Below are 19,327 nucleotides of genomic sequence, written 5' to 3'. Positions count from 1 at the left end.
GGGATTCGAACCACTGAACTGCCAATCTTTCTGATCGACTAGCTCAGTGCCTTAGCCACTGAGTGCACCTAGTCAGGCAAAGGAGGATGGAATTTGGTTTTGAAACAGAGAGGAGCAAGGATCCTCTCTTTAAAAAAAAAAAAATCCCACCTTTATTTTTTGTAAATAACTCAAAAGCACCAAATATTGTTTCCTGATTGCTTATTTGTACTCTATGACAATCATCAAGTGTTGTACCTTATGATTCTTGATGAACGAATCTTTTCTTTTATGTACACTGAGAGCGTATGCACCTGAGGTGGGTTTCAGCAAGTTCTGATCAGTTCAAAGAACCAGTAGTAAAAATTCTGACTGGCCCCGCCCCCTTCTAGTCTCTGCCTCCTGAGTCCCAGCTGATCAGGAGGAAATGGGGATTTTACAGTATCTTTCCTCTGGAGTGGGGAGGGAATGGAAATTTTACAGTATCCTTCCCATGCCACGTCCACTATGCCACGCCATGCCCACCAAGCCACACCCACAGAACCGGTAGTAAAAAAATTTGAAACCCACCATTGATATGCACCAAGACAAATTCCTTGTGTGTTCAAACACACTTGGTCAATAAAAAATTCTATTCTATTCTATATACATAATATTCTTTTCTCCTCCTATTTTCCCCACCACAACAATCCTATGAGATGGATTGGACTGAGAGAGAATGATAGTCCAGAGTCACCTAGATGGCTTTCATACCTAAGGTGGGACTAGAACTCACAATGTCCAGGTTTCTAGCCAGGTGCCTTAACCATTACACCAAACCATTCCGTACAAACCCTGTACGGAACATGTTTATTACTTTGCTGCAATCCGAAAACACTCTCTTGCCAGCTCTCCACGCAGCATAACACTGTTTTCGCAATAACTGACCACTTTTTTTTTCTTTTTAGGGGACTTTTTGTACACTGTCCAAAGTCCCCTAAGTTTGAGCTTGGCAGACCCAGAAACAACAAGAGAAACAAACTAAACAACACACAAACAACACACAAACAAAAGCAACCAAAACAGAAAAGAACTGTAAGGTTTTTTTTTAATGCAGCTCAGAATCTGATAAATCCAATGAAACTCTGAACAGGAGGCAACTGATAATCAGCTTTTATTTCGAGCTAGAAAGCAAAACTGGGAGACCCTTTTTAGTCTCCCACCTTAAACAGCAGGCAGACAGAAAAGTAGGCGCGTGCAAAAAAAATCCCTTTTTCTCAAACTTCTTATAGTTTACATAGCTTACACTGATCATCATAGTGTTAGTTTTAATTTTAGTTTAGTTTGCTTTATTGTCATTGCACATGGTTCAACGAAATTAAATGCCATCTTCAGTGTACATTATAACTATAAAAATAAGAACACAAATATACAGTACATCCTTTACGTTCTATATAACTGAAATTGAAAACCCGATATTGCACTATTCCGTAGAATTCAATATAGTCATTTCCCTGAGATAGAAGCTGTTTTTCAGCCTATTTGTCCTTGTTTTTTTATTACCCTGTACCGTCGGCCAGATGGTAATAGTTCTCAAAAAAAGGGTGCCCAGAATGAGATGGATCTTTAAGGATGTTTTGACTTTTCAAAACGTTTTTTTTTCTTGAATTTTTGAAATAATGTTATTTGAAGCATTATTTCACCTCGCAAACCCCACGATTTTCTCAGGGCTCCTGCGAACAGTGGTTCCTTAAGGAGGGGAAAGAAATGCATTTTCTGGCCTGTAACTCAAATAAAGACAAAACCAAAGGAAACAAAACACAACCGAAACAGACAACAACAACAACAACAACAACAACAACAACCCAGATTCCAGGGCATCACAAAAGCTCAACCTCAATCAGAAATCAAAAAGACTCCCCCCCACCTCCCATCATCTTAGGTCACCACCTGTCCTGGGGTTTTTTAGAGGCCGTCGAGACTCCAAAGCCCATAAGCTGGGGATGATGGGTGCTGTAGTTGTTTCCCTGCCCCCCCCCCACCGGTTGGGAAAGAAGGCCCAGTTCAAGCCAAGGGGGGTGGGGGGGAAATGATTCAGACAGGCAGGCAGAGGAGCCCAAATCAAAGCTCCCAAAACTCTTCTTCCTGGCCTCCGCGCACACCTGTCCTCATCCCCCCCTCCCATCCCACCAGCGCATACCTGTCTCCGGAAGTTTGACGCGTTGCTATGGCAACCCCCCTGGCGGAAGGAAGGAAGGAAGGAAGGGAAAGGGAGTCCTCCAGGGCAGGGCTCTCCAACCTTGGCCACTTTTCAGACTTGTGGACTTCAACTCCCAGAATTCCTCCGGGCAAAGCTGGGCTGAGGAATTCTTGAGCACAAAGCTGGCTGAGAGAATTCTGGGAGTTGAAGTCCGCACGAGTCTTAAAAAAAAGCGGCCAAGGTGGGAGAAGCCCCGCCCTCCAGGGCATGGAACGCCGGGGCGTGGCCACGCTTCCAGCCCCGCCCCCTCGCTCCCTCCCTCTCTCCCCCCCTTGGAGAAACAGCTGATTCCTGGCCAGAGTTCGGAGAGGTCCGGCGGTGCTTGCAGGTGGCACGATGGAGACTTTTGTGCACTTCACCAACCAGACGCAGGGTCGGGAGCGGCTCTTTCGGTGAGGGGGAGCAGCGCAAGGGCGGAGAATGAGGGGGTGGCGGGGGACCCCCCCTTCCTTTGCAAGGAGTTTGCAGAGCCCCCCTCCCCCACCCCCCCTTTGGGTCAGGGTACTGGGTTCCCACGACCCTCCCCACTTCAACCCCTTATTTATTGTTCTCAAGTTTTTATTATTATTATTATTATTATTATTTACAAACATAACCATGCGTGAAGAGTGTGGCAGCTGGGTATTCGAACTCCCTGTTTTGTGACGGAACACAGAATCGTTGGGTCGGAAAGGGATCTTGGAGGTCTTCTAGTCCAGCCCTCCGAGCTTGAGCAAGAAGAGATCGTGGCCTACACCGTTCCAGACAAGCGGCTGTCCAGTCTCTTTTTGAAAGCTTCCGGTGATGGATGTCTATAGAGATTATAAATATAAAATATAAAACATTTGCTAGACCAATTCTAGAATACAGCTCGCCTGTTTGGAACCCTCACCACATCTCTGACATCAATACAATTGAATGTGTCCAGAAATATTTTACAAGAAGAGTTCTCCAGTCCTCTGAAAACAACAAAATACCTTATCCCACCAGACTTGAAATCCTAGGCTTAGAAAACTTGGAACTCCGTCGCCTTCGACAAGACCTAAGTTTAACTCATAGAATCATCTATTGTAATGTCCTTCCGGTTAAAGACTACTTCAGCTTTAATTGCAATAATACTAGAGCAACTAATAGATTTAAACTTAATGTCAACCACTTTAATCTAGATTGCAGAAAATATGACTTCTGTAACAGAATCATCAGTGCTTGGAACACTTTACCTGACTCTGTGGTCTCTTCCCATAATCCTAAAAGCTTTATCCAAAACCTTTCTACTATTGACCTCACCCCATTCCTAAGAGGACCATAAGGGGCGTGCATAAGCGCACAAACGTGCCTACCGTTCCTGTCCTATTGTTTTTCTTTTCTTCTTTCTATATATATGCTTATACCTCCTTATATTTACCCATATATGTTTATATACTATATAATCTTTTGTATGATTCCTACATATATTGTTGTGACAAAATAAATAAATAAATAAATAAATAGATTCTCATTCATCCAGGTCAGGGGTCTCCAACCTTGGTCCCTTTAAGACTTGTGGACTTTGCTGGCTGAGGGACTCTGGGAGTTGAAGTCCACAAGTCTTAAAGGGACCAAGGTTGGAGACCCCTGATCCAGGTCATGGTTGTCCCAAAGGTGCTTTTTTCTTTTTTTCCCCCCAAGACTTTCTGGTTTTTCTTTTTGAAGACCTTTTGCTTCTTACTTTCTTACTTATTTATTTAATTTGTCAAACATGTATAAGATAACAGATATAAGTATAAATAAAGCTATATAATTATGAATGCAGGAAATGGATACGAATAAATGGGGGACAGTAGGACAGGGACGGTAGGTACGTTGGTGCTCTTACAGACCTCTTAGGAATGGGGTGAGGTTAACAGTAGACAGTCTAAGGCAGGGGTTTCTAAACTTGGTAACTTTAAGCCTGGAGGACTTCAACCCCCAGAATGCCCCAGCCAGCTTTGCTGGCTGGCGCTTTCTGGGAGTTGAAGTCCGCCAAGCTTAAAGTTGCCAAGGTTGGAGACCCCTGGTCTAAGGTTAAAGTTTTGGGGGTTTGGGGAAGAAACCACAGAGTCAGGTAGTGCATTCCAGGCCTTGACCACTCTGTTGCTGAAGTCGTATTTTCTGCAATCGAGTTTGGAGCGGTTTACTTTGAGTCTGTATCTATTGTGTGCTCGTGTATTGTTGGCAGTTGAAGCTGAAATAGTCATTGACAGAGAGGACGTTGCAGCAGATGATTTTGTGTACTAGGCTTCTCCAGCTCTGACTGGATTCCGTTTCCCCTCCAGCCAGTCAGAGCTGAGGAAGCTTCTTGGAAGAGAAGCGAAACGTCTTCAAAGAAAAGCCAGAAAGTCCAGTTGTCTCTTGGGAATAAAAAAGCACCTTTGGGAGCATCCACAACTTCCAGAGACAAGCCGTTCCACTGATGAATTGTTCTCACGGTCAGGAAATGTCTCCTTAGTTCTAAGGTTCGATCTGTCTTTAATGATCTTACACCCCCAAGTGCTTCTTGTCCTGCTCTCAGGTGCTTTGGAGAGTAGGTTGACCTTATGAGATTCCTCAGTGCCTTCACTGGAAAAGTTTTCAGAAGTTCGGTGAGATATTAAGCAAAGAGCAGCCCGGATGCAGCTTTTATAGCAGTCAAACTTCAGCAGTGGATCTCAGGAAATGTTTTAGGATGTTTTATATATGACGTCACAAGATGCTTTTGTGATCATTTTGACCATAAAATATTTGAGGAAATTTGGCAAATTTCAAGTCCACAGGACTCATGGGTTCTGGATTTTAGTCGAGAGTCACAGGAACAACCAACCAATAAAGCCTAAGGCAGGGTATTTCTGCACCCCCTTGGGCTTCATCAGACCGGGTTGAATCAGGATGTATGAATGTAGGCTTACAGGTGTCTTTGCACAACCTGGTCATCTGCTTCCCGAAACAACCTGTTCCCTGGTGTTGCGCAAGACCCCAGTTCATGCACAATGAGTTTGCGCAACATGTTACAGCTCACATGAATCATTGTGTGATGGCAGTCGCAAATCTGATAACTGGAAGGAATTGTAGGAATACTTGCATTGCGGGCTTGCTCCAACAGAGGCATCAGTAGGTCTGATTTCCTTAATTTATATTTGACATATTTCTTCACAGCTCTTCACTCCTTCTTCTGAGTGATTTGCAAACATGGCTCCACTCTCATTCTGGAAATTTACAGTGTAAAAATAATGCAGTCTCAGCAATGAAAGAGAGAGAAGAATTACTGAGATTTAACAGGTGCTGGGGGGGGGGTCAAAGTTGCCTTCTCTTGTGGATTGGAAAGGTGAAGTTTTAACTCAGCTGCAGCTACAGGGGACGGTGTTCATCTCCAAGGCCATTGAGCCCGCGCTCTCCAAAGACATTTCTGTGGTCATGTGGCCAGCATGATGCCCTGGAGCACTGTTGTGTACACAAACGTAAACTACTTCCCCGAACAGACACAAATTTTCCAAACCTGGTATATTTAGCTGGTGTCCTCCAGATGTGTGGGGACTACAATTCCCTGGATTCCCAGCCAAGGACAGGGTGGTGGCAGATTGAAGATGTCCAACAAATATGATGGAAATCAGATTACGAAGTAGAAAGCAATCTCTGCATCATTCCACAAAATATTAATAGGTAAAGGTAAAGGTTCCCCTCGCACATATGTGCTAGTCGTTCCCGACTTTAGGAGGCGGTGCTCATCTCTGCTTCAAAGCCGAAGAGCCAGTGCTGTCCGAAGACGTCTCCGTGATCATGTGGCCGGCATGACTCAACACCAAAGGCGCACGGAACGCTGTTCCCTTCCCATCAAAGGTGGTCCCTATTTTTCTACTTGCATTTTTTACATGCTTTCGAACTGCCAGGTTGGCAGAAGCTGGGACAAGTAACAGGAGCTCACCCCATTACGCAGCTCTCGGGATTCAAACTGCTGAATTGCCAACCTTTCGATTGACAAGCTCAGTGTCTTAGCCACTGCACCACCTTAAAAAACATCAATAAAATATCAGTAAGAAAATGTAAAAGAAAATCTAGTAGGAGAAACAGTCTTGTCTGATAATTCCATAGGGGAAGGCTTTTGAGTAAAAGAAAGTGAGCATGATGACCTTACTGCCTTATGTGAGGTGAGAATTAGGAACACCTGTATAATTCTCACCCTGCGTATACTTCTGCATAGTAATTTTTCCCCATTTCTTTCTCCCAAAGTTGTTGGGGTGGGGGGGGAATAACCATGCCAAAGAGTTGCCAATGCATGCCTTAATCGCCATTGCCTCTACCTTACCTGCTTTGTGTTAGTATTTCCTGGTGTTATGTAAACTTATCTTTCAGCATCGCATGCTGCGTTTCAGCTTGAACTCCGTGCTGGGTGATCCAAGGGATTGCCGTTTCTTTGGCAGCTTCACAACCCACCTCACCTTAATCTCCTCAAGGCAGTGTGTGTGGGTAGCAATCTCTCCTCCAATTTTATCCTTTGCAACAGCGCAACCGTCTGTGCAGTAAATTGGACGAGAACGTTAGCGCTAGGCTCAGCGGGATCAGTTTTTCCACAGCTGTAAATGGAACGGAAACCCCAATCTCAAAAGTCCTATTCCAACTGTTGGCCGGTTATCCCAAGCTTCTGCTTGATGTGTAACGCAGGAAAAGGTGGTATGAAGCTCCGAGGTTCAGTTCCATGGGTTGTTCCGGTAGGAGGGAAAAAAAGAGGGGAAAATAGTATTGTGACCTGCTCTATAGATGCAAGGAATTGGCTGTTGGTTGATTCATCCCATTCCGTTATGATACCTTTTGTGTGCAGGATTCCCATCGTGCGTAACAGTTGCTTCACAACTAATCTCCTGATAGCCATCACTGGGAAGATGTTTGGAAAGAGACAAATGTTTTTGGTTTTGCCAGCAAATGCTTTTGGAAATAAGCATGTTTTTCCAGGATAATTGAGTATAATAGATTCTTATGCACCACTTAGTTACTAGTTGATCCGGTCTCAGATTAGTAACAGCATTGTACAAGGTTGCATGTATGCAGAGGTGGGTTTCAGCAGGTTCTGACCAGTTCTGGAGAACCGGTAGTGGAAATTTTGAGTAGTTCGGAAAACCGGTAGTAAAAATTCTGACTGGCCCTGTCCCCATCTATTCTCTACCTCCCCATCTATTCTCTGCTTCTCAGATTTTTCAGTATCCTTCCCCTGCCACGCCCACCAAGCCATGCCACGCCCACCAAGCCACACCCACAGAACCGGTAGTAAAAAAAATTGAAACCCAACACTGCATGTATGGGTTCAGTTGTACATTCATTTAGGGCCGGTTTAGCTCATGCTGGTAAAGCCTGTTATTAAGAACACAGTAGCCTGCAATTACTGCAGGTTCGAGCCCGGCCCAAGGTTGACTCAGCCTTCCATCCTTTATAAGGTAGGTAAAATGAGGACCCAGATTGTTGGTGGGGCAATAAGTTGACTTTGTAAAAATATACAAATAGAATGAGACTATTGCCTTATACACTGTAAGCCACCCTGAGTCTTCGGAGAAGGGCGGGGTATAAATGTAAACAAAAAAAACAAAAAAAAAAGGGTCCAATTAATTAGAGGTAGATGGATAGGCTCACATTAGAAATGAAAGGCAAGGAAGAAGCAGAATTTTATGAGGTGTGGGATAAGTGGTATAACTGGTTAGAACAGAGAAACAAAAATCTATAGGAATAAATGTAAATACCTTCAAGAGACACATGACACAGTACTGTTAAAAAATGTTTATTGTTATGCAAATTGAAAATTAAAATTAAAAAAAAAGAAGTAGATTGAGGTCACCAAGAAAGAGAAAAGGGTGTGGGCAGGAGGCTGCCCACGTTAGTAGTGACGTTAGCTTGTTTGCATGTACAAGGTCGTAATCGGGGGTTCTATAGCACAGTAAGAAGCGAAATGTGGTATTTAAGGACAGTTCTTTAAGGAATTTAAGGAATTCTTGATGAACATATCTTTTCTTTTTATATACGTGGAGAACATATGCCCCAAGACAAATTCCTTGTTTGCCCAATCACACTTGGCCAATTAAAAAAAAATCTAATCTATTCTATTCAAAGATGATGGTTTCAGCAAGCGCCTGTGTTAATTGAATATTTTTTTTAGATTTAGGGACTGTCTCTGCTGATTGAGCAATGTTACCATGTGCAAAACTATATATTAGAGCATTTGCCTTAGAGCAAAACAGTCCAGTAGCATCTTTTGCATGGGGAGGGAACCTGCATTCATATATAGATATCTAGATATATATCTCTCAGTTTCATTGTGGGAAGACACAGCCTGTGATTTGCCTGTGATGTGTGACCAGCGATGCGCCTCTCTTTCCTTCCCTTTCCAGAGCCACTCAGTACTCATGCATGCTGCTTAGCTATATTTTAGAGCGTAAGACTCACCGGGAGAAAGTGGTTATGAAGCTCAGACTTCTGGAATCGAGCATGAGCTCAGGACGCAAGAGTGAGTATGTTAGTTTTAGATACTTCCTGTTGAAGAAAGAAAAGGGAAATGGATTGCTGATTGTCCCAAAATAAGGGTTAGGTGGGTAGGACAGAAAGAAAAGTTGAATTAAAGAGAGAGAGAGAGAGAGGGAGGGAGGGAGAGAAATCGTAATACCGTGTACCAGAATTGGATTGCAAATTACCCGTATTTTTCGGACTATAAGACGCACCAGAGTATAAGATGCACCTTAGTTTTTGGGGAGAAAAATAAGAAAAAAGCTGATTGGCAGGTGGATTGGCCTCCCAGAATACTCCCAGTCAGCTGTTCCCAGAGGTGAAATTTAGCAACAGGTTCGTTGGTTATGAGCTCTGCGCCTTGCTTGTTTTTCAGCCTCTGAAACCTCGGGCTACATTCAGTGTATAAGACGCACCCAAATTTTCACCCTCTTTTAGGGTGGAAAGAGTGCGTCTTATACTCGGAAAAATACGGTAGGAATATTATAATGCTGTCCTTGAGAGCCAGTTTGGTGTAATGGCATCAAGCTAGAAACCGGGAGGCCGTGAGTTCCAATCCTGCTTTAAGCACAAAGCCAGCTGGGTGACCTTGGGGCAGTCACTTTCTCTTAGCCCTTGGAGGGAGGCAATGGCAAAGTGTTTCTAAAAAACCCTGGGCAAGACTTGTCCAGACAGTCTGTGATAACTGAATATGAGTAGACAGGAAAAAACAAACCTATCCTTGATTTATCGATCAAAATAGTCACACCTTTGTTGAGGCTATGGGAAGGTGTAAGCTATTAAGCAATTTTGATCTCTTTCCATCGTGGACTCTTTCATTAATGCGGAGGCACAGCGACTCAAGTTGAAGTTCACAACTATCCTTCCTTGGGATGAAGTCCCAGAAAAGAAAATATTGAATTTTTGAGTCCTAATACCTAGGATTGTATTCTAATTTTTGTCCGTTGCTTAAGATTTTGGTTTAATGGACAGCTCCTGATGGGAATTTTTATGGTGAGGGTTCCTTATTGGTTGCAGTAGATGGTCGATTCTTCTTTACTTCAACCTTGTCCAGTTTTGGTGCCTTCCAAAGTATTGTAGCTCCTACGATCCCTTTGGTTGAAATTACCTAATACATCCAGATTTGTCCACTGCGGGAATATTGCAAGCAAAGCCCTTTAAATAGAATCTATGCTCAGAGGCTTAAATTCTATATTTTTCTCCTGCCCTTCCTGAGTCAATAGATCTTTAGGTTGTTCTCTTGATGGCCTTGGAGGCTGGGTGGGTGGGGTGGGTGGAATGATTGACATTACGGCTTTCTCTAAATAGATACTGCTGATTCCTACTTGCTGAACTTCATTCCTTGAGCCTGCATGGGAAAATCTGGCTTGCTTATTAATCAAAACTCCTCCATTAGCATGTCACTTCATAATTATTGCATTTCACATGACCTGGGTTGTTTGTGTCCTAATCTATGTTTCATCCATTCACAATGCATGCATGCATGGGAAATGTGCTATTACTATTTATTTATTTTTGGTCTGGGGAGGGAACAGCCTGTTTGACTGGCCTGATCCTTCTTTCCCAATGGGGTGTTTGCATTTTGAAGCACAGCAGTCTTTTCTTTTCCATTTAAAATCATCCACATTCGATGGCATTTAACCAGAAGCTAGGGAGCTATGGATATTGGACTCTGCCATGATAAATGTCCTTGCTATTATTGGGGGCTTGGTATCTGACGCCCCTCCCTCCCCAGCCTTTCTTTTAATGGTGAGACTTGATTGCAGGAATGGTGAGGGATCCCATCACTGCAGCTTGGATCAAAACATTCAAAGAGCTACCAAAAGAAAGAAAAGAGCCTATTTTTTTTTCCTTTAGATAATTTTTTTTTTCCCTATGGCTAGTTCTGCTTTCTACTCCCCAGCTCATTAAGCAATCTTCCTGTAATTCCTTCCCGTACACTAAAGCTACCCTTAGAGGCCTAATTTATATGATACAAACATTTACTGATATGCCGGAATCTTGATGGAGCATATACAATGGACAATTTGCTCCTGGCAATGATATAGCTATTCAGACCTACTTTCTGGGCCTCAAATGCAAATATAATGTCACATACCTGCTTTAAATTCCTTCTGTGTTTTAATTTTTATATTCTTTACATAATTGCTGAAAGTTTTCTTTCTTTAGATTTTTATACTAATTTTAAGCATCATATTTTCTCTTTTTAATGGCAGATGTTCTGCAGAAGATAGATATCTATGTTACATAGATAGATAGATAGATAGATAGATAGATAGATAGATAGATAGATAGATAGATAGATGATAGATAGATAGATAGATAGATAGATAGATAGATAGATAGATAGATAGATAGATAGATAGATAGATAGATAGATAGATAGATAGCAGGATGGATGGATGGATGGATGGATGGATGGATGGATGGATGGATGGATGGATGGATGGATGGATGGATGGATTAGAGAAGATCACTCTTGATGAAATCTAGGAGTAGCCATAAATGAACTGGAGTGTTTTAGTAGTAGCTTTCCAGGACTGGAACTCAATCTAAGACACTCAGCTCATTTATTTCCCCCACATTTTTGTGCATTGGTGCGGTTAATATTTGTACGCTGCAATGAGGCGTTTTCCTCCTTATCAGCTCTGTTTTAAAAGGCATTTTAAGTATTGCACATTTAATTATGATCTGGGTTTATCAAAGGAAGACTCCACGTGGGCAGTCTTTTGTGGGTCGGCAAAGCTCCGTGTTGAAGAGCAGCATTCCAGTTTGAAAGATCAAGCAGACGATTAACAGAACTATGGATTGGCAATTTGGCGACCTCAGATATTGGACCGGGAATCTCAGAGTCTCTGCCCACTGGTGTGGTCTTAAGGTTGCTGTCGATTAAAACTTTAGGATGTTCTCAAGGATCTACTTATGAGCTAGACAGATGTGCGAAAGGTTTATATATATATATATATATATAATAAAAAAAGTTTTATTTTTACATTCATATCCAACAACTCATCCAATGTACAGTCATATACAATTAGTCGGGCTTGCCCAGTCACCACCCCCTCCTTTTAACTCTCTTCCCTCTTCTACCTTCTTCTACTTTCCACACCTTCCTCCCCTTCTCTTATCTACATCCTTATCTCTTTCCATTTATGACTGTATGACTATAACTTGTTGCTGGCAATCCTTATGATTTATATTGATATATTGATGTATATCAATTGTGTTGTAAATGTTGTACCTTGATGAACGTATCTTTTCTTTTATGTACACTGAGAGCATATGCACCAAGACAAATTCCTTGTGTGTCCAATCACACTTGGCCAATAAAAATTCTATTCTATTCTATTCTATCCTCTCCTCCCTCCGCCCTACACCTTCCTTCTCCCTCTTCTACCCCTCTTTCTTCCTATTCTCCTCTTTCCTACCTCCTACTCTCTCCGCCTTTCTCCCTCCCCACCATTCTAAAATGGTAGCTGGGCAGACCCGACCCTACATTAATTATATTTATACATCTTCAATAATCCCTGTACATTAACCATCACTCCATCCTCTACCCTCATTCTCCCCCCCCCAATTCCCCTCTCCCTTACCCCCCCCCCATCTTCTCAGAACAAAATGCGGGGTATCAAAACTAACAATCATAATCCAAAATAAATCTTAAATTATAATCTCTAGTCATTCCACACATAATCACACTCTCAATTCCCCTCTCCTTCAAAAATATATGTAATACAAAATATTTCCTAAATTTACTTATATGCTATTTTATATTTTTTTATCTGATACTTATTTTGAATATAATCAGTCCACATTTTTCATTCTAAAATACATTTTTCTTGTGCATAGTCTTTCAAATAAGCAGAGATTTTTGCCATTTCTGCCAGATTTGATACTTTAAGTGTCCATTCTTCAATTGTAGATAATTCTTCTTTCTTCCAATATTGAGCAATCAAAAGTCTTGCGGCTGTTATTAAGTTCAAAATCAATTTAGTCCCTATAGCTATACAATCCATAATTATTCCTAGTAGAAAGAACTGCGGAGTAAACTTAATCTTCTTTTTCAGAATGTTCTGCATAATCCACCATACTTTAATCCAAAATGCTTTAACTTTTTTACAAGTCCACCATATATGGTAATAAGTGGCATCTTCACAATCGCATCTCCAACATTTAGCCTGTACATTAGGATACATAAATGACAACTTTTTGGGGTCTAAGTGCCATCTATAAAACATCTTATAAAAATTTTCTCTCATATTTTGCGCTTGTATAAATTTAACATTCCTCACCCAAATTCTTTCCCAAGTTTCCAACATTATTGGTTGCTGAAAATTTTGTGCCCACTTAATCATACAATCCTTAACCAATTCAATCTCTGAGTCTATTTCTACTAATACATTATACAACCTCTTAATATGCCTTTGACCTTGATCTCTCATTTGTTTTAATAAATTATCCTCAGTTTGCCTAATACCTATTTTTTGATCTAATTTCCATCTTACTTGTAATTGTCCATATTGAAACCATGTATAATTTTTTCCTTCTTCCCCCATCTTTTCTCTGGATTTTAATTGTAATTCCCTCTTTTCAATACAAAGAAGTTCTTTATAAGTAACTACCTCCATCTTTTGATATATATTTATATTTTCTATCATATATCTTGGGATTGCCCATATTGGTATCTTTCCATCTAATTTATATTGATATTTCCTCCAGACCCTCAATAATGCATTTCTAATTATATTATTTTTAAATATCTTGTCAGTTTTCTTATCATATAATAAATAGGCATGCCACCTGTATAACAAACCATAACCTTCTATATTCAAAACTCTTTCCTCAGTTAAATTTATCTAATCAGTAATTAATGATAAGACAACTGCTTCATAATACAATTTTAAATTAGGCATTTTAAGACACACACACACACACACCCCACTTTCCCTTGTGTCCTACATTATTTTTAAGTTTATTCTTGGTTTTTTTGCCCATCCATACAAAATTATTAACCCCCTTTTGCCATTCCTGTAATTTGATATCGTTCTGAAAGGTTATATTGTGGAACGTTTGACTTGGGAAATAGGCCATTCTGAGTGTTCCAGAAGTGGCACCAGAAACTCAAACCACATTCAGGTTGGAACATTCTGGGGAAGATCATTTTGCGCGCATGCAAAGACATACACAGAGACAGACAGACAGACAGACAGACACACACACACACACACACACACAGAGCCATAATGGTTTCTATCGTTATTGGCTGAGCTGCTGTCACGCCTAGGTGAGGTAGCCCAAAGAAGGGATCTTGAATTATGGTCCAAAGCCGATGGAGTACGTGGCTGCGAGGAATGAACGAGTGGCGGCGTAAGAATCCAGGCCTTTCCCACCAGCGTGTTTCATCTCTGGTTTCTCTTGCAGTGTTTCGGCTTGGCAATATCGTGCATGCCATGGTGGCAGCCCATCAAGCTTCCCAGTTGCCCCAGGCCATTCCCCGCTTCTGCCTGACCGCCTCCAACGTCAACCGGGTTATGTACTTCGCCTGTGACACCGTCTTGTGGGTGAAGAGCGTTGGGCTCCTCTCGGAGGTCAACCAGAAGAAGTGGCGCACCTGGGCGACCAAATGCTACTACTATTCCCTGGTGATTAACCTGGTCAAGGACTTTTATGAGCTCTGCTGGCGCATGAAGCAGACAGCGTGTAACCGGAAGCCCGAAAAGACCTTGACTCCTGGCAGGCAGAAATTCCAATTCCTGGCCAACGGTGAGCTACAGACTTTTCTCCTGCTTGTATTCCTCACGTTAAAGAACTATCCACCCCTCTTACTGGACACGGTGAAGAACCTTTGCGATATCTTCAGTCCGTTGGACCGTCTGGGCATCTACAAGACCAACCCTGGAGTTATAGGGCTGTGTGGTCTTATCTCTTCCATGGTGGGAATCCTTACTGTGATAAGGCCGCACTTACGGTTGAAACATTGATTTTCTCTCAAGGGCTTCCCTTTTGCACAGTGGCGTTTCACACCTCGTGCATTTTGCCTTCCCCTCTTTGATGATGGGAGTTTTGTCCTTGTTGAATTCTTTCTTCTTCCCTTGTGCTGTCACATTGGGCAGCCCAAATAACCTGAGTTAAATTTGGAGAGAGGGATAAAGGGCCCCCTTGACCAGTATTGGGATTCAAATAATTTAACAACCGGGTTCTCTGCCCTAATGATTTCTTTCAACAACCAGTTCACCAAACTGCTCAGAAAGTTAACAGCCGGTTCTTCCGAAGTGGTGCAAACCGGCTGAATCCCACCACTGCCCTTGACCGAAGATCTTTCTCCAGCTACGCAACAGAAGGAGCAAGACAGTCACTACTCAAGATGAGACGGTATCAAAAGTCCTTGGTGAGGAGCCGGTCAATCTTTTTATCCTGGGATAGAGAGAACAGCAGATTCGAAGTTAATTTAAATTAGAATTGCCTTTTTTTTTTTAAGTTTATGTAATTCCTTTCCTCCCCATCTCAGCATTGGTTGATATCAGGATTTCTTGCTGTTATCTGGGATGAATTCCGGAGCTTAACAAACCCTCTTTAACCAGAAACATTTAGTTTACATGTTCACAGGCAGCCGAGTTGCTGCCTCTAGCTAACGTTTAGCTATTTTTGTTTCTGGTCAGACTGTGAAGTTTTTTTTTTATGATTTTTTGCTTTTATGCCACGCTCATTCTTTTGCCTGTGAAATCAAGATGGGCATGTGTTCATCAAAAACACATTTGATCTCCCAGAAGAACGGTATATAGCAGTGATGGCGAACCTTTTTAGCACCAAGTACCGAAAAGGGAACGTGTGAGCGTGTCTGGGTCGCAACCCAGAAAAGGAGCTGCCCAGGGCACATGCGCGTGCCCGAAAATGAACTTCCGGTTTCAGCTACTGAACTTCCGGTTTCAGCTACTGAACTTCCGGTTTCAGCTACTGAACTTCCGGTTTCAGCTACTGAACTTCCGGTTTCAGCCAGCTGCTCTTCCGGTTTCAGCTACTGAACTTCCGGTTTCAGCCAGCTGCTCTTCCGGGTTTCTGGCGTGCATGCTCACCTAGGAAAACGGAAGACCAGCTAGAAGATCTTCTAGTTTCCAGCATTGCCGCATACAAAAAGGCCAGCTGATTGTCGCGCGCGCATGCGTGCCAGTAACCTGCAGGGGATGCAGAGCCAGGCGACGTGACTCCGCGTGCCGCTTCGAGCATTGCTTTCAGGTGCTCAGTGTGCAGCGGAGGTGAGGGAGAAGTGTTTTTGTGTATTTGTGTGTGTTTGTACTTAATCTATGCATTGCTAGAAAGGAGACCGTTCACCGTGGTTGGCGGATGGGACTAAGAAACAGTATTGTGCCTTTTTTCTTCAGCATTCCGATTCGGGAATAAGTGCCATTGTATTGCCATTGTAAATAAAAGAATATCTAAGCCTTTCACGTTGCAAACGAGTCCGCTGTTAGCTTTATAGCGCATAGTAAGATGTATACTAAGTCCTCCACTTACAACAGTTCACTTAGTGACCGTTCAAAGTTACGACGACACTAAAAAGAGGGACTCGTGACCGTTTTTCACACTTACAACCTTTGCAGCATCCCCCCCCCATGGTCACGTGATCAAAATGGGCCACTGACTCATATTTATGATGGTCGCAGTGTCCCGGGGTCATGTGGTCCCCTTTTATGACCTTCTGACAAGCAAAATCAACGAGGAAGCCAGATTCACTTAACAACCGGGTTACTGACTTTAACAACTGCAGTGATTCACTTAACAACCATGCCAGGACAGAGGGCAAAGCTCACTTAACAAATGTCTCACTTGACACCAGAAATGTTGGGCGCAGTTGTGGTCGTAAGTCGAGGACTGCCTGTAGTTGGGTAAGGTTCCCCATTGGCAAAACGACGGAGGGCTGGTTAGCTGTATTTTATCCACTTTGGTTATTTGAAAGCAGCTAGTTGGGGAAGGTTATTTTAGTCACCTTCCGGGCGAGCTGTCAATATTTTTTCAAAGAATACAAAGCAAATTGTAAATAGTACAAAAAAAAAAAGGTAAAAAAACAAACTCTAAAAATCCACTTAGATTAGCTCTACGGTGGGATGGGTGGCAAGTAAATTTAATAAATAAGGTAAGAACATAAATGGAAGACTTCACACATCCACAAAGAAGAAAATGGAATAGAAAATTGATGTGATGGGAAAGGAAGGGAAGGGAAGGGAAAGGAAAGGAAAGGAAAGGAAAGGAAAGAGGGAGGGGAAGAAAAGAGGGAGGGGAAGAAAAGGAAGGGAAGGAAAGGAAGAAGGGAAGGAAAGGAAAGAGGGAGGGGAAGGAAAGGAAGGGAAGGGAAAAGAAGAAGGAAAGGAAAGGAAAGGAAGACTATTGGGAAGGGAAGGGAAGGGAAAGAAAAAAAGGGGAAGGAAAGGAAGGAAAGGAAAAGGAAGGGAGGAGAATAATTTCTTATAGGAAAGTTTGATTGGTAACAGAACTCAACTCCGGCACCATTTTGATATGGGAGTCATTGGCTTTTCCCAGTGCTCTTTCTGGAGAAGCATTGTGTCATTCCCCTGGATTTTATGGGCCCTGAAGTTGCATTATCGAAGTGCGTGAGAAACTAAGAGGACATTTGCAAATGAGAGGCACATGAGAGAGTAAGCAGGAAGAACTGGAGGTGGAATTTAAATGAAGTTTTTAGTTTCTCAACCGACACCTTCGTGTCCTAAGATGCTGGTTAAATTTCTCTGCAGAAATTTATTGGTGAAGCACAGTTGTCTCCTTTAACGTCCCCAATGTCAGCCTAGGATACATTTGTCTTCTGGAATATATATATTTTTTAAAGAAAATGCATTCAGTCCTCTCTTTGCCAACTGTAAAGCGGTTGCCAAATATTTCATTTTGGAATGGCGGTTGCCCTTTGTGCTTCAGTGACCCTTTGCCAGGCTTAAGGGAAGAATTTCTAGTTTACATAATCGCTTTTGCTTTTTTGCCTACATCATGGAGTAACGGATTAGGGTGAAAAGCATTAAACACGCAAAGGGGAAGGTGGTAGTTTTCATGAGTCCCAAGAAGCAGGTATTAGATTAAATGGTGGGGCAAGGATGAGCTGGTCCATTTTTCCCTACATCTGCAACAAAAAATAAATGTAATTTATTTTAGCATGAAAATGAAACATATTGACATCTGTGGAATTCACTGAAGGATTTTTCATAGTTATAAAGGAGTAGCTGGCAGTGTCCGTGTATAGATGTCCCAGAGGTTTCCCTTCGGGCTTGTCAGGCTCCTTCTTGCAACTGACTCTCAAAAAATATTTTTTTAATTAAAAATAAATAAATAGGTGTTTTCGATGCCACGGAAAAAAACCCCACCAAGCTCTGGCATTTATGCTTATGGGTCCATAATGGTCTTCCTTATAACATCCAGAAAGGTTGTCATGGATGGTGGATGGATGCTTTTGGATAGACCTTGATTTAGCAGCAGTTTTCTGAGGGTGCCCATCACATACGCTGATCTGTAGCCAAAAGAAGAGAATATTTGTAGCTCAGGGTTGAAATGGTCTTTGGTGCTTTCTGAGCTTGGTTGTTTTCTTGCAGATTTTTCATTACCCAAACTAGGTTAAAGTCATGAGTGCGCTGAAGTTGGGTAATGAAACTTCTACAAGTAAACAACTAAGCTCAGAGAGCACGAAGAACCCCACTTTGCCAAAAACTACCCGAAGACAACAACAAGACTGTTGGGGTCTGCCAGCAGCATGCAGAGCTGACAGCAAAGTCGGACAGTGAGGAGGCTGGAAGGACCATGGGCCAGTCCTGGAGTCTGGGGAAGGCTCGGACGAGGGCTCTGCATCAGAGGCAGAGAAAGGGCCATCTGGGAGATATGTGCTGCCTGCGGAGCCTCCAGAGTCGGACCTTAGCGAGGCAGAGGAACAGGGGGAGCCTGTTCCCAGTGCGCGCATGCGCAGAGCTGCCAGGAGGCAAGAACAGTTAAAACAAAAGGGACGACTCGGGAGTAGGGCTTAGAGATGATTGGCTCCTCCCATAAGACATAAAGGAGGAACAAAGGCACGTGGGCCTTTGCAGGAAGCAACATTGTTAATTCTGTGCAGTTTAAAAGTCTGAAGCTCTGTTTGATTCTGGACTCCATGTGGCTTTGCCAATGAGGTCTTTGGCAGCGTGTCAAGGGTGATAAAGGTGGGAGATTATCAGCCTTGTCCTGAAGGACTCTTTACAACTATTTGGGACTCATCTGCAAATGAACAGAATTCACAGCTGTTGAAATAAAAGAGGTTTTTGGGACTACCCGTGTGTTTTACTGACTCAGGAAGCCTAGGTCAGAACAAAGACTCTTTCTGGTTTTGCACAAATTAACATGAAATGTAATGGTGTCGAATACAATAAGAAGGAATGTCTGATTTGCACTGGTTTTTAGTGCACAATATGGGGTTCTTACTCTGGACAGGCCCAGTATCTCTTTGCACACTCCCCTGACACACCGCAGATGATTCCACATACAGCATTGACCTAATACATTTATATTCTTACACTGGAAAGTTGCACGTGTCTTTAACAACTCAGAGATAGTGTTGCAGGATCCAATCTGGATCAGTCGCCAGAACTAAAGGTTTAATCTTTTAAAGACTTAAGAGCTGAGGTGGCA

The 19,327-nt window shown here is 42.5% G+C and overlaps 2 protein-coding genes across 4 annotated transcripts in view; one reads left to right on the top strand and one right to left on the bottom strand.

Annotated features, from left to right (window-relative positions):
• The window catches only part of WDR93 (WD repeat domain 93), a 32,291-nt gene extending 29,997 nt beyond the window's left edge, over positions 1 to 2,294 (bottom strand). The window contains exon 1 of one of the 3 annotated variants that reach the window (XM_058156373.1): positions 2,159 to 2,294. The gene's annotated coding sequence lies outside the window, so the exon portion shown is untranslated. Of the gene's footprint in view, positions 1 to 549; positions 1,128 to 1,908; positions 2,099 to 2,158 lie in introns of those variants that run through there. The other 2 variants (XM_058156375.1, XM_058156374.1) reach the window with 2 other exon arrangements.
• Positions 2,295 to 2,449: 155 nt separating this feature from the next.
• PEX11A (peroxisomal biogenesis factor 11 alpha) lies at positions 2,450 to 16,179 on the top strand. The gene is made up of 3 exons (XM_058156385.1): positions 2,450 to 2,610; positions 8,563 to 8,678; positions 14,096 to 16,179. Exons 1-3 carry the CDS (start codon positions 2,555 to 2,557, stop codon positions 14,653 to 14,655), a joined length of 732 nt encoding a protein of 243 aa, XP_058012368.1. The 5' UTR covers positions 2,450 to 2,554; the 3' UTR covers positions 14,656 to 16,179.
• The last annotated feature ends 3,148 nt before the right edge of the window (positions 16,180 to 19,327 follow it).

The sequence above is a fragment of the Ahaetulla prasina genome, chromosome 13, assembly GCF_028640845.1.
Source record: "Ahaetulla prasina isolate Xishuangbanna chromosome 13, ASM2864084v1, whole genome shotgun sequence".
NCBI lineage: Eukaryota > Metazoa > Chordata > Lepidosauria > Squamata > Colubridae > Ahaetulla > Ahaetulla prasina.
The sequence above is the reverse complement of the archived record's forward strand: the minus strand, read 5'-3'. Positions and strand labels throughout refer to the sequence as shown.